Below are 16,554 nucleotides of genomic sequence, written 5' to 3' on the forward strand. Positions count from 1 at the left end.
ATCTAACACAGAGATCGTATTTTACAATATCATGATCCTTATTATGTATATGATACATTTTTATGGTAAATACTCCACACATACATAAGATTTTAGACTTCAAATACACACTAGACATAGAAACCACCATATGTATACGCACAACCATTGGCGGATCCAGCATACAAACGGGTGGTTCCCCGGAACCACCCGAGTTTCGAAATAATAGTGTACGGATATATAGAAGACGCGTAGGAACCACCTTATAAATTAAGAGGGAACCACCTAAAAAAAATTCCTAGATCCGCCACTGCGCACCACAACAAGCTTCTGCTCACTGCTTAAAATACTCAAGAGCCACTTCAGCCTCGCAATTGTAACCCGTGAACGTACTGAAAAACTCTGTGTACGTGTAGCCACGGTACATGGGCGACGAACCAACCAAGCCATCTGCGGGACGTATCACGACGTCGTTCGAAGGAATAAGAAACCCCCCTATGGTGGTCCTTGACTCCTTTAAATCCGTCACTACTCGGTGTGCAGTACTTGCTAGCTTCCCATTGCTTATAACCTAATCCATTTAGACACTTTTGATCAATTTTTGGTTTAAAAAATGAATAATATGCGAACTTAGCATGAAATGTACGTACCCATAACTGGATGCCAGGAATGACCACAAACGCGCTTGGAATAGGCTCAACGCCAACCCAATGACCATCTTTAAGGGCTTGAAGTCCGCAAACATCACTTTGATGAATCATGCTAATAAGATTGGGGTCACAGTGCGCTTGCATTCCCATTGTTAAACTAGGATCTGGGCAAGGAATGTGATGGTTCACCGATACCGACTGGTTCTTGGTTATTTCACCATCAAAATATCGTGAGTCAAGTCCCATTCCTTCGCTGATTAACTCGAGCATCGACATTAAAAACTTCCGCGCTTCAGTCGAGTACTCCGCCACAACTTTTCTGCACATTTCTCCTTGAATGCATTAGTAGGAACAACAAAAGGAGTAACAGGAACTTTTGTCTTAGTTAGTTGATGGATTAGAAACGATATTGGTACTTTTAGGTGATCTGTGGCATACCCATGAAACTTTTTTTTAATAGTATACATATGATTTAATCCTGATTGACCTCATGAAATCTTTACATCGTCCCCATAGTTAGTTTAGACAGTAAATTTGGATGGTTCGAGTCCCTTTTAAAACTTTACTCTAGATTTTACCCTATTAGTTGATTATTTGCTAGATTAGTTATTAATTTAATCTTGTTTGTTATTTGTGACCAGACCCTAACAACCCCGAACCAGTCCGGACTTTTTTTGAATAATTAGCGATAGAAATTCGTCTCAAAAAATTTGCCCTCATAAAAAATATGGTCCACCACTGGGTAGCAAAATGCTTAGACAAGCCCGGCCCGTGGGTCAGCTAAACCAAAAAAGAGCTTTAGCCCTACATTTAATTAAAGTCTCTAAATCCAAAAAAAATAAAATAAAACTATATATAGATGTCATAATGGGCAAAGTTAACTTGAAATTACGAGATATCAAGATTTTGTTACCGATAATGGGGAGGGTCATCGGGCCAGTGGTTGATATGATATTCAAGAGGATGACAACGGTGCGTTAAGTTATCTCTCCAATAATGAACCACTTCTCTGTCATAGTCCAACGTGCTTGTGTAAAGCCTACAACTTGCGTTCAAATCATTTGAATAGAATCTTGTTTTGAACTCTGGAGGTGATGCGAAAAACTGTTTAAACAACACCATTGTTTGATCCATTAATTCCCTTGAAACTCCATGGTTGATCACCTACACGCGTTGTAAAAATCGATCAAACATGTTATTAAAAAATAGTTGTAAAAAATTTTCATCACCAACCTGAAAGAGCCCAAAATCTTGGCTTGCTTTAATAATTTGTTGAACTATCTGAGCTCGTTCGAGGCCATTGATTCTTTCAAGATCAATGATCGGAATGTCTTTGGATGCTGCAATTTTGTGGTTTCCTGGCCTTCGTTCAGGTGGGAAAATATATTTTTCTGGCAAAGAGTGAACACTAGACCAGTTTGAAGTCAGAATGTCCTGTTGGATTTTATGGACGTTTCGGGTCAAGTCAACGTGACCGACCCGAACGTGACCCGGACAGAGTTACACCGGGGGTAACGAGATAAAGGCCTACTTAAAGGTTAATTAGGCCCAACACATAAAAAGCTAGATTTCATGATTTAAATTTTGAGTGTCATCCCACAATCTAATAATGTTTTTTTACCAACTCAAATATTAACCTAGTAGACAAGATCTTGCCAAACCATCATTTTATTTATTTACAAACCATCCTTTTATTTATTTAGTTTGAAGTGTGGCTGCTCAATCAGCTGACTTAGTTGTTTTGCGTGACTTTTACTCCAACATCACTTAGTATTATTTATATAAGGGAAATTTGTGGTGTGCAATCCAAGCTCATATTTTACAAGAACAGACACACGCTTAACTCTTTCTCTCTCGGTCCACAATCCACAATGGAACACACATGTTAGCCTAAATAATCCTATTTCAAGCTCAAGAAAGGATTAGGAGACTACAAGATGGTGGAATTATCTCAAGATCTTCTTTCTTTCTAAACAAAACATTACTACGTACTAACATTCTGTCAGATCTGAGCATTAACACTTGCTTCCGCCGCCACCGCCGCCGGAACTTCATTGCTCTTTGATTGTGTCGATCTAGCGTGACTCGTATACTCTCGGTGTCTTCCCGGTTCTCGTAACCGAGGTATATCGACAAACCTCCTATGGTTGATTATTATTTATAGTTTATTGTACTCGTACGCGTTTGTAATCGGATCCGGGTTCGGGTTTCGGTTCATGGTTCGTTTTAAATATTCTATTCCGCTGCGTTTCTTTATTGTTTCGTTAATGAGGTTAATAATTAATATGGATTAATTATTATCGAAACCGAAATATTAAATAAAACGGGTCAAATAGTTTATCCGTTTTTGTCTCGGACCACCGTTGAAACCCAACAGTGGTATCAGAGCCGCGGTTACAATGTACGAGTCGATACCGGTTCGTTTAAAACCGGATCTCCATCTTAAACTTTAAATCGTTTAAAGTTTATAGATCTAGAATTATTTTCGGGTGATTTTGGATTGGTCAAAGTTTTGTTTATTTTATTTGACCAAGTCAAAACGACCCGAAATTCGTTTATTGTGAATATGTAAATCCGGCCCCGACCTATGTGATTGATTGGTTGTGTTCGGTGTTTGAGCTTGTTTTGGCCATACAGTTGGTTCAAAAGTTGTAAAAAGGTTATTATTTAATTTTCGGTTTTCTTTTTGGCCATAAAGATGGTTCAAATTTGTAATAGGACATATTATTGTTAGTTTATAAATTTGTAATTAAGAAGACACGAAGATAACCGAGGACGAGCTCATGGACACCTTGGAGTTAGTGGGAGTTCGGACAAGATGACGGGATGCACGGAGAAGTCCATCCTTGTGGTTGTTTGTGTTGTGAACCCCTTGACTCGATCGGTCTCCCTAATTAGCTCTAGCGAGACTGATCACCTTTTGGCCATAAGGATTTACATATTATTGTTATTTGCTATTTATGGTTGTTTGGATTGTTTATAATAGGATTATAATATCTCCAACCTAATACCAAATAAATTGGAAAATAAACATTTTATTAACCGATTTTGTTTTGCAAATTAAAAGCGTTTTGATTTCCAAAACTAATAAGTTATTATAACTTAAAATTGGTTAGTCGTATCGCTACAAACTTAGTTTTAATAGGTTATTTAAAACTAAGTGTCCTGAGAGATGAAAGGGTTCATCTATGCGTCGCGGTAATAAATACAGTAAAATTTAACTTTTACTCTATTTGGTAATTTTAAAAAAAAAATTTATCCCAATTTAAAACCAATAGTTTATGCCAATCCTACTACAAGTCACACTTGAGGCATACTGCGAAATTTCGAGTATTTGGAGCTACAGCACCGTACTTGTTTTCTAGCCTATCCCATCAAGGTGAAAGTGCTTCGTTGACACATCCGGCACCTTCACACGTCACGGTACTAGGACAACTATTATTTTACTCTCCTGTTACGTGCTAAAGCTGTCTGGAGACTTAAAATGGGCAAATATGAGGCTAAACGTATCTATACAGACAATCGTTGTCTCTATAGGGCTCATAACCGAGAGTTGTGCTCTATTCACAATTGGCAATCGTTGTCAGTCTGCCTAACCACTTATTAATGTTGTGTGCTACAGCTGCCTTTAATAACTGGAAGCCAGATTCTCATACTCCTAATTAATTAATGTTATTGGGTCATTAATAATAGGACTACAACATCGAAAATACTAATTAAATTTACTTTTGCTAAATTAATCAGATGTCGTCAAACGAAATTTCACCCTACGCCCTTAAGACTATCCTTGAGAAGGATAAACTGAATGGTACCAACTTCATCGAATGGCACCGCAACTTAAGACTTGTTCTAACCATGGCAAAGCGCCTGTAGGTTCTCGATGGACCTGTTCCAACCGAGCCTGAAAACAACACAGCCGCTGCACGAAAGGTTCTTGACAAGCATAAGGATGACTCGGCTGAGGTCTCCTGTATTATGCTAGCCACCATGACTTCTGAGCTTGCTAAAGGCTTGGAAGACTTTGGTGCCTATGAGATGCTTGAACAACTCAAGGGCATGTTCCAGAAACAAGCCCGTCAAGAACGTTTCGACACCATGAAACAACTCATCAGTTGCAAGATGGCAGAGGGGTCTCCCGTCAGTGCTCATGTTCTAAAGATGAAGGGGCACATCGATCAGCTCAAGAAACTTGATTATCCCATGCCCGATGAGATGGCATCGGATTTCATTCTCAACTCTCTCCCCAACTCATACGACCAGTTCGTAATGAATTTCAACATGAATGGTTGGGTGAAGACAGTGCCGGAGCTTCATAACATGCTCAAGACGGCTGAGATGAACATTCCTTCTAGGACCAATCAAGTTCTGATGATTCGATCTGCTGGTGTCAAGAAGCCAAAACCAAAGAATCGGGGTTTTAAGGGAAAAGGCAAGAAGAAAGTTACTGTTGCTGCCCATGTTGCCACCAACACTAACAAAGTGGTTGCAAAGAAAAAACCGCCGCCCTTTGAGGAGCGCAAGTGCTTCAAATGCAACCAAATGGGGCACTGGATGAGAAACTGCCCCGAGCACCTTGCTGAGATCAGAAAGAAGAGAGCCAATGGTGAAGGCTCTTCTGGAGGTATTTTCATATACGTTATTGAACTTTTCACTGTCTCTAGCAACACATGGGTATTTGATACCGGATGTGGTTACCACATCGTTAATGTCTTGCAGGAACCTGAGAAGTGGAGGAAACTGAATAAAGGCAGCATGGAACTCATCGTTGGAGATAGGAAGAGAGTACCAGTTCTGGCAACTGGAGTATTTCATTTTGTTTGTCCATCTGGCCTAGTTTTTCCTATAAATAATTGTTTGTATGCTCCTGGCTTGACCAGAAACATCATTTCAGTTTCGTTGTTATTTGAACAAGGATTTAAGTATGTTCTTAATGGCATGGCTATTTCTGCTTACTTAAATGATATCTTTTATTTTGAGGCTAAACCTCGAAATGTTATTTATGAGATTGATGTTCAACCTGACAATAACGTATATCATCTTTCAAAACGTATCAAGACTAGTGTCAACGATACTTTTCTATGGCATTGCCGACTTGGCCACATAAGCAAGGCAAGAGTTAAAAGACTCCAATCTGAAGGTATTCTTGAACACTCAGGACCGGACTCTTTTAACACTTGTGAATCTTGCTTAGCTGGCAAACTCGCCAAAGACTCCTTCACTAATAAAAGTGAACGAGCAAGTGATCTATTAGGACTCATACATACTGATGTATGTGGACCTTTTAGAACCATGACTAGAAACCATGAAAGATACTTCGTTTCTTTTATCGGCGATTATAGTCGATACGCTTATGTGTATCTTATGAAACACAAGCACGAAACTTTTGAAAAGTTCAAAGAGTTTCAAAGCGAAGTGAAAAACCAACTTGACAAAACCATTAAGATACTTCGATCAGATCGAGGTGGAGAGTATCTCAGCACAGAGTTCATCACTCATCTAAAAGAGCATGGAATTGTTTCACAGCTCACTCCTCCTGGCACACCCCAACTTAATGGCGTGAGCAAGAGGAGAAACCGAACCTTGCTAAACATGGTTCGATCGATGATGTGTAGAACCAACTTGCCTCACTCCTTTTGGGGTTACTCCCTTATGACCGCCGCTCGCATTGTCAATCTAGCTCCAACTAAGAAGATAGACAAGACTCCATATGAGATATGGCATAAGGGAAAGAAACCCAAGTTGTCTTATCTTAGAGTATGGGGATGTGATGCTTATATCACAAGTGAGTCTGATGACAAACTTGATCCCCGCGGCGAAAAAGTTATTTTCGTCGGATACTCCTACAAGAGCGGTTATTACTTTTTTCATCCTGATACAAATACGATTTCTGTCAGGAGGAAAGGCTACTTTCTTGAAGAAGAATTTCTTAGTCAAGGAACTAGAAGTAACATTGTTAATCTTGAAGAAATTCAAGAACCACAACCAACTGCTGAGGAAGTTGGAGAGTCTGATCAACAAGTTGTTGTTGCTGATACATCAGACGTGAACACAAGCGTTCGCAGAAGTAGTAGGACTCCCGTACCAAATGCTAGATACTTATGTCATCTAGATGGTGCCGAAGTCTTATTAGTAGCCGAGTCTGGGGACGAGCCTACTAACTACAAGTCTGCTATCTTGGATCTGGAATCCAAGAAATGGCAAGATGCCATGAATGCTGAGATGCAGTCCATGCATGATAACCAAGTTTGGAACTTGGTTGAGCTACCCCCCGATTGTCGGGCAGTAGGGAGCAAATGGATTTTCAAGAAGAAAACCGACATGCATGGAAATGTGCAAACCTACAAAGCACTGCTAGTCGCGAAAGGTTTCACTCAAACTCAAGGTGTTGACTATGAGGAAACTTTTTCGCCCGTTGCTATGACTAAGTCAATTAGGATTTTGCTTGCCATTGCTGCATACTATGATTATGAGATATGGCAAATGGATGTCAAAACCGCTTTCCTTAATGGACATCTTTCTGAAGATGTCTATATGGTTCAGCCTGAAGGTTTTGTCAATCCAAAATATCCTAATAAGGTTTGCAAATTGAACAAGTCCATTTATGGACTTAAGCAGGCATCTCGAAGCTGGAATCTTCACTTTGACGAGAAAATCAAAGAGTTTGGTTTTGTCAAAAACGAAGATGAACCTTGTGTTTACAGAAAGGCTAGTGGGAGCACTATATCATTCCTAATTTTGTATGTGGATGATACACTGATCATTGGAAACGACATTCCTATGCTTAAACAAGTTAAGCTATGGTTGGAATCTTGTTTTGCAATGAAAGATATTGGAGAAGCCGCTTATATTCTGGGAATAAAGATCTATAGAGATAGATCTAAGCGAATTCTAGGGCTTAGTCAAAGTACTTACATAGACAAAGTAATGGCACGCTTCTCAATGGAAAACTCCAAGAAAGGAGCTGTTCCAATGACTAAGGGAACCGTGTTGAGCAAATTGCAATCTCCGGCAGCGGACATTGAATCTAAACGTATGCAAGCAATTCCATATGCTTCAGCGGTTGGCTCTATCATTGCTATGTTATGTACTAGACCTGACGTCTCGTATGCCTTGAGCATGACCAGTCGTTTTCAACAGAGTCCTGGCATTGCCCATTGGACTGTTGTGAAGAACATTCTAAGGTACTTGAATAGGATCAAAGACATGTTCTTGGTGTTTGGGGGAGTGGAAGAGGAGCTTACTGTAAAGTGTTACACTGATGCTAGCTTCCAGACTGACTGAGATGATTCTCGCTCACAGTCAGGTTTCGTTTTCACTCTCAATGGAGGAGCTGTTTATTGGAAGAGCTCCAAGCAGAGTGTAGTAGCGGATTCTACCACCGAATCTGAATATATAGCCGCATCTGATGCTGCTAAGGAGGCTGCTTGGATGAAGAAGTTCATCACCGATCTTGATGTGGTTCCGAGTATCCACAAACCGATCTTGATGTGGTTCCGATATTCTGTGATAACACAGGTGCTATTGCTCAAGCCAAAGAGCCAAGGTCTCATCACAGGACCAAGCACATTCTAAGAAAGTTCCATCTTATTCGGGAAATATTGGAACGAGGTGACATCGTGATAAGCAAAGTAATCACAGATCAAAATCTAGCCGACCCGTTCACTAAGCCAATGACTCAGGACAAACATGATCAGCATAGAGATGCTATCGGGCTTAGACTTGCTAGTAATTTATTTTGACTTAGTATTTGGATGTATGAACATTCAAACAGTTGTACTTTTCAGTTCACTTTTGATTTAATGGTTAAATGCAAACGATGAATGATACAACTGTGTTCTTTTAATACGTTTAATCCATGAATATTATATTCTAAATTATTCGTAGTCGGTCAGACTCGTGGGAACGATTCTTAATTAAGACTATTCTGACTTTGGACTCAAGAAGTTGACTTCCAAACTCACAGACCTCATTATGAATGACGCTGGATGTAACTCGCATCAAATCATCTTCATGGATCTTGATCATAAGATGTTTTGATAATAGTATGCTCATTTAGTATCCTTAGACCTGAGATACATATTAGAACTTTCGTTTACCGAGAAATATTCTTTGATCATGTCAACCGCTGTTGCGTAACTGCCAGCCATAAAGGCACTGGTTGGGAATGTTCTGGAGTTCAGTGGGAGTTGTATGTAGTCAAGATGGGATTCCGTACTCTTACATTCAAATGTAACAGTTAGACATTTTGGCGCCCTCGTTGATTCAAACTGGTAAAGTGTGAGGCCTCACCCAAACTAACAGTGTGTTTGATTGGACCACTTTGACTCTATATCGAGAACTAAAATAATTGAACACTATATGAGATTGATTTGATCCATGTCTCATTGTTCAATTAATGTCTTATACAGAAAGGATAGATGACGACGATTACTATAAATTCATTGTCTTGCAATAAGGTATTCCAAGATACTTTGGTTATGGATTTAAAAATGTCACATTCGGTTGGGGACATCTATGTGTAGCTAGAACGCCTCTGGCTGTCAGCGTTGTGATACTTGACCCAAATACGTCCAAGTGGGAGACTGTTGGATTTTATGGACGTTTCGGGTCAAGTCAACGTGACCGACCCGAACGTGACCCGGACAGAGTTACCGGGGGTAACAAGATAAAGGCCTACTTAAAGGTTAATTAGGCCCGACACATAAAAAGCTACATTTCATGATTTAAATTTTGAGTGTCATCCCACAATCTAATAATGTTTTTTTACCAACTCAAATATTAACCTAGTAGATAAGATCTTGCCAAACCATCCTTTTATTTATTTACAAACCATCCTTTTATTTATTTAGTTTGAAGTGTGGCTACTCAATCAGCTGACTTAGTTGTTTTGCGTGACTTTTACTCCAACATCACTTAGTATTATTTATATAAGGGAAATTTGTGGTGTGCAATCCAAGCTCATATTTTACAAGAACAGACACACGCTTAACTCTTTCTCTCTCGGTCCACAATCCACAATGGAACACACATGTTAGCCTAAATAATCCTATTTCAAGCTCAAGAAAGGATTAGGAGACTACAAGATGGTGGAATTATCTCAAGATCTTCTTTCTTTCTAAGCAAAACATTACTACGTACTAACATTCTGTCAGATCTGAGCATTAACACTTGCTTCCGCCGCCGCCGCCGCTAGCCGCCGCCGCCGGAACTTCATTGCTCTTTGATTGTGTCGATCTAGCGTGACTCGTATACTCTCGGTGTCTTCCCGGTTCTCGTAACCGAAGTATATCGACAAACCTCCTATGGTTGATTATTATTTATAGTTTATTGTACTCGTACGCGTTTGTAATCGGATCCGGGTTCGGGTTTCGGTTCATGGTTCGTTTTAAATATTTTATTCCGCTGCGTTTCTTTATTGTTTCGTTAATGAGGTTAATAATTAATATGGATTAATTATTATCGAAACCGAAATATTAAATAAAACGGGTCAAATAGTTTATCCGTTTTTGTCTCGGACCACCGTTGAAACCCAACATGTCCATGTTGTTCGATAATGGTTTGGCATGTATGATTCAGAAGACATATTACTCGTACGTATTTATAATTGGGATCTTGTAAACTTAAGTTTCATAATATGTTTATGTCATCACTATTTTGGTCCTACAAAATATTGGACCACAAATAATTGTGATTAGGTATATTAGTGGGCTTCAAAGAAATCGACATTTTGTTGTTTGATTGTTATAAAATATACAATTTAAATGCAAAGATAAAAGGATCATGTGTTAACTTGTAATGTTTAAGTTATGTAGGATTCAATTACTCAAATGAGTCTGGCCCTACAAAATATTGGACCATAATTATTTATGTTGTAGATATGTGGTGGGGTACAAGGAAATCGACATTTTGCTTGTTTGATTGTTCAAATATTCAATTTAAATACTTAACATCGTTAACGGCAAGTCTCGCCGTGATCTTCTCTTGATTTCTCAAAATTTCCGTCACTCCATCCCCATAGGGTAACATTAAAGGATTTTATGCTAACTTGTATTGTTTTAAGTAGTGTGGGATTATGAGTTGGGTTGATTATCGAGGGTTGCACACCTTTGAAAAAGAAATCGAAGGGTTGATTATGTTAAATGGTCTAAACTTCTGAATATATTCCAGTGAATTAGCCTCCAACATAGCTTCTCATTTGTTTTGTAATCGGCCATATATTAGTTTGTGAATATTGTGAATGAAACATGCCATTCAATAACAAGTCTCTATACCGTGATATTTACCTTGTTTGAGGTTTGTGTTAGTTTCTGTGTGCACAAGATCGTCTACTACATTCGTTGCCACTGCTTGAAAACCTGGCATTTGTGACCTAAAATGCAGTGCCAATCTGCAAATAATTAAATTTTGCAACTGTTTTGCAATTGAGGACTATTCTGCGACTAAATCTAGCGACCCTTTTGGCAGTACAATATTCTTTTGTCTACTAGATGATGACGTAGGAAGCATGGGTTCTTAAATGGAGCCAAGTTCAATCCCCACCGACAATACTTTGGGAGGACATGGGTGGCTCAATGAAGGAAGACCGGGATCTATGTGATCTTCGATTCGATCCTTAGGGCGTTCCGGTTTTAACACCAGCGGGCCTTCAGGCGGACGGGTTTTCCTTGAAACTGGAGATAATTTGGAGGCGCTTAAGGGTTCCGTACGGCTGGTTTGAGCCAGCTGGCGATGACCTTTTGTCATTGGGTCATCTCGTACAAAGTATTTTAAGCAAGTTTTTGTTTGTTGGCCGTATAAAAAAAAAGATATGAATAACTCTTAATAAAACACCTGGATTTTCTCAAAAATTTCACAATAGCGGATGCAGAGTTCTATAAGAATCAAATACTTTAATAAAATAACAATTAATTGATTAAAAATGTCAATGATTAAACGTGAGAACTAATCAACCAATAAACCATAGGAATTAAATCAAATTTCATTATTAAATGGAATATTATAATTTATATACATACAAGAAGCATATGATAAAAATTATTCTTTTCAATTTCATATATAAGGTTAGATTTTGAAGGATCATAGCTACTATATAATTGGCTGGAACGGTCGAACGGAGATATCGTTAGTTGGAAGTTTGTATATGTTGCATGGAATCTTAAATTTTTTATTATTACTTTTAGTAATATTGTTTATATTATTTTGACTTTCAAACATATATAAATAGTTACTATTATAATCAATCAATCAATCAATCTAACTCCTTCAATTCAAAAGTGTTCCGAGAGTTTCTGGAAAATTTGAATGCGTAAACAAAATTCAAAAAAGCTCGCATCGAAAATGAAATTTTGTTTGAGTTACATAGTTTTAGGCTTTTAGATTTAGTTATGGAAAAACAACTTTAAAAACTAAGCTACTTCAAAAGTCTTCAAAAACGTGCTTGGTTTATGATGTATATTTAATTTAATCAGATTTTTTTTTTGACGGTGACTCACACATCTATATACATCTTGCTCTTAAACTACATCGAGAAACTAATCTCCCCTTATATCAATGGTTGAACACTGACCTTTTCAGTTTTCATCAAAAGACAAGAGCTTTTATATAAACCCAATCAAGGCAGAAATGACAATTTTTTTGTACTCTATGATTTGAGTAACGCTATTTTATCACTGCCGGCTCTTGGGTGGTGCAACCCGGACAACCGTCCGGGACACTTACTTTTCAAGGACATCTTGCTCTTAAACTGTGACTCACACATCTATATACATCTTGCTCTTAAACTACATCGAGAAACTAATCTACCCTTATATCAATGGTTGAACATTGGTCTTTTCAGTTTTCATCAAAAGGCAAGAGCTTTTATACAAACCCAATCAAGGCAGAAATGACAATTTTTTTGTACTATATGATTTGAGTAACGCTATTTTATCACTGCCAGCTCTTGGGTGGTGCAACCCGGACAACCGTCCGAGACACTTACTTTTCAAGGGCACAAAATTTATATATATATATATATATATATATATATATATATTAAATTTCTTTATAGAATAGTAATAAATCTTATTCCCGTTATTACATATTGGGTCCAATTTTTGTTGTACCATAATCCATTTGTGGTATTGAGCCCAAACTAATTAAAAAAATGATAATAACTAATAAACCGATTAATTGACTTCTTCAAGGATTTTAGAGAAAATGGTTTTTCAAAAGCGATAGATGGAATTGAGAAGATTGCTTTTGAAATAGGTATTGGCCTGATATTTGCACAAAAACGTGTAATTAAAAGGAAAAAAACAAAGTGATGGGTGTTCAAGTAGTTAAGAAGCTTTATTTACTCCTTAAGAGAATTTTAGAGTAAATTATTTTTATATATTATTTATCAAGCTATTACTTCTCTTGAAACAAGATTTGATCAATTAAAAATTAAGAGAAATTATTTGGATTGTTGTTCCTACAAAACTTGTGGGAAATTGAAGATGAAGATCTTAATTTATCTTGTAATTTTCTTGAAAATGCACTTAAGTTTGAAGGAAGATCTGATATAGATGGCGAGGAGCTTTATATGGAGTTAAGCTCATTAGACACATTATATACCATGAAATTTAGTAGCCCTATTAAAGTTTTGAAGAATTTGAACGAGACCCAATAAAATTTCCTAAATGCAATAACTGCATATAGAATATTGTTAACTATTTCAGTTACGGTGACATCTGCAGAAAGAAGCTTTTTAAAGTTGAAGTTATTAAAATCTAATTTACGATCCACAGTGTCCTAAGAAAGACTTAATGGGTCAGCGATGATAGCCATCGAGAGTGAAATCTTAGATAGTATAAACTGCGAGGAGATGATCAAACAATTTGCTGTCAAGAATACTTAGAGAACTTCACGAATCATTGGTTAGACATTAGCTATTATTGTATTTGAGTTATTACTACAATTTTGCTATTTTTATTTTTATAACGTTAATGTCGTTTAAGAAAATATCTTATATATTTCGTTACTCATTAGGGCCTACGAGCCTTTTTTTATACTCGTCCTAGGTATTTAAATTATCGGAGACGGCCATGTACTTTATCATTATTAATCTTATTTACCATCCTTTGTAAACTGGACCACATTTAAGCAGATTAGATGTAATAATATTAGAGTTGCAGTCTAACACTTGGAGTCGAAAATGAAAAGAAATTAACTTATTAATTAGCACATAATAGTATTTATTAAGGACATATTTTTAAAGGATAATAGTACTAAATTTGGTTAATATAGTGTTGTGTATACTTCAAAGAAGCCAATGTTGATTTGACAATTATATTAAATGCGTTTACAAAATGTAGAACGTCATATGCATTTTAATAAATTTGAACTAATCTTTTATATATATTCTTTATATTTAAGTTTTATGTTATTTGTTTAACGTGTAATCAATAAAATACAGATAATAAGTACAATATGATAAATACAATCTAGGGTCAAGTTATTCTTTAAAGGGAGACAAAAAATGAGAAGGATTTATAGTTAGACAAAAAAAACCTCTAAAAAAATTAAAAATAAATAAATAATCATAACTCAAAATTTAATAAAAAAAACAAAAAAAGTAAAAACATAAAAATGCTTCCACCGTCTTCCTCATTCTAAAAAAATAAAGAAAAACTCGAAAATGACGCAATGTTGAGTGAAAAATACCATTGTGTCTTTTTGTTTATCATTGTGTTTTGTGTTTATTTTCGTCATTGATTGTGTCTTTTTTCCTTGACATTGTGTCTTTTTTTCTTTATGTTGTGTTATATTACTCAACATTGTGTTATATTTTGTTCGGCAGTGTGTTATATTTTGCGATTTGCTGTGTCTTTTTTTAGTTATAATTGTGTCTTTTGTTCATTTTCGTCATTGTGTCTTTTTGTCTCTGCATTGTGTCTTTTAGGAGTTTTTTTTGTTTTTTTTTTTGAACGAGAATGATGAGGGAAACATTTTTGTTTTTTTTCATTTTTTTATTTTTTATTTATATTTTGAGTTATGATTTTTTTAAAATTTTTTTGAGGGATTTTTTGTGTGGCCACAAATCCTTCTCACCATTCTCATTTTTATCTCCCTTTGTATTTTAACTTTTCCCTATAATCTAATATGATAAATTATAGGTTATGTATGATGATTATTAGGGAAGGCTCAAAAACCGTTTCTACCTTTTTTTCTTCTCATAACAATGAAATAGAAAATAGAGTAGGTTGCATTTTTGGTTCATTTGTTTTTTTCTTTTTTTAGAACAGCAAAGGAAATTTATAAAGCAAACGCTATACCGAGAGAGAAAATGATTTAGCCATCAAAGTTAAATTACATACGAAGGAGAGGATTTTTAATCCACTCGACCCAATTCGCTTTCCTGGTCCTATTCGAATACTAAAAAAGCGAATAACTAAGAATAACATATAAAAGTTCCTTAGGAGACCTCATCAAATACCGGTTTGTTCTTTCCGAACATCGTTTGCTTCATAGACTGTCCATTTGTTTAAGGGCGCAAATTTGGTTAGTTAATTTCATGAGATGTTGACCCTTCAAGAAATTTAAAATATGCATATATAACTATATAAGCCCATCCCATATTTCTTTCTCTCTCTCAAATCAAAAATGATCTTCAACAACTATATATGATTGTATAATGTGCAAACTGAGAATAAAAATAAAGCCAATATTCATAAATCTTTAGCCCAAACAACCGCGAAACATATCAAAAAATTTATTTGGGAATTTATTATTTGTCGTTTTGGACTTCCACGGAATTTGGTGAGCGATAACGGCACCAACTTTGCTGACAAGAAGCTACAACAGTGGCTAAAAGAACTTCAAATCACCCACACCTTTACCTCAGTGGCACACCCGCAAGGTAATGGTGAGGTGGAAAGAGCAAATAAGAGCATTGTCGAAGGCATCAAGAAGAGACTATCGGAACACAGATCCGGCTGGGTGGACGAGCTTCCGCACGTCCTTTGGGCAAACAGAACGCTGAAGAAGGCCAGTACGGGAGAAACCCCGTTCAGCCTCACTTATGGCACTGAAGCCATGGTCCCGGTCGAAATTGGTCTACCCTCACCAAGGGTATTGAGTCAGCCAGAAGACAATGATGCGGAAAGACGGTTGGATCTTATGCTAACCGAGGAACGCAGAGACTTAGCCGCAGTACGTGAAGAGAACTACAAACGACAAATGTAAAAGTACTACAACACGCGGGTAAAACTCTGCAACTTCAATATAGGAGACTACATACTGCGTAACAACGAGGCTTCAAACCAAGAGCGCCCGGGAAAGCTGGCCCCGGTCTGGGAAGGGCCATACATTATCAAAGAAGTCCTGGGAAAGGGCGCATACCGGCTCGAAAGGCTCGATGGCACTCCCATCCCAAGAACATGGAATGGAGCTCAATTACGCAAATGTTATATGTAGATCAATTCTAAAACTTGTAAAGAAAAGGCCTAGAGCCACTTCTAATGGAAATGATTCTCCTTTCATAATGTGTTTACCTTTATACTTATGAACTTCCCACTGGTGCCGGTATTCACCGCATAAACGGGAAGAAGTAAGTCGTTACGTGTGGAAGGCGGCAAAACCCGCATAAACACAATGAGGGAAACCTACACGCAGGTATGATGTAAGTAAAGTTTAGCCATCCTTGTAAGTGCAAGTGACGGTCTTACCCGCACAATCACGAACAAGGAAGCAAAACTTCAACCTATCATCTACCACGTTCAAAGGTTATCCTAAAAAAAAAAAAAAAAAAAAAGATGAGGAAAACATACACGCAGGTCAGATATGGGTAAAGTTTAGCCATCCTACTAAGTGCAAGTGACGGTCATACCCGCACAATCACGAAAGAGGAAGCAAAACTTCACACCTATTATCTACCACGTTCAAAGGTTAACTTATCCTCAAA

General features: G+C 37.2%; 1 protein-coding gene across 1 annotated transcript; it reads right to left on the minus strand.

Annotated features, from left to right (window-relative positions):
• Positions 1-305: 305 nt before the first annotated feature.
• On the minus strand, positions 306-2,016 carry LOC143600062 (hyoscyamine 6-dioxygenase-like). Its single transcript, XM_077077855.1, has 4 exons — positions 1,863-2,016; positions 1,543-1,793; positions 630-948; positions 306-550 (listed from the first exon to the last, which is right to left on the minus strand). The coding sequence occupies exons 2-4, from the start codon at positions 1,761-1,763 to the stop codon at positions 314-316; spliced, it is 777 nt and encodes a 258-aa protein (XP_076933970.1). The 5' UTR covers positions 1,764-1,793; positions 1,863-2,016; the 3' UTR covers positions 306-313.
• Positions 2,017-16,554: the final 14,538 nt, after the last annotated feature.

Source organism: Bidens hawaiensis, unplaced genomic scaffold (assembly GCF_021521415.1).
Source record: "Bidens hawaiensis isolate Kalapana, Puna unplaced genomic scaffold, B.hawaiensis_p1.1 tig00001960_1, whole genome shotgun sequence".
Taxonomy (NCBI): Eukaryota; Viridiplantae; Streptophyta; class Magnoliopsida; order Asterales; family Asteraceae; genus Bidens; species Bidens hawaiensis.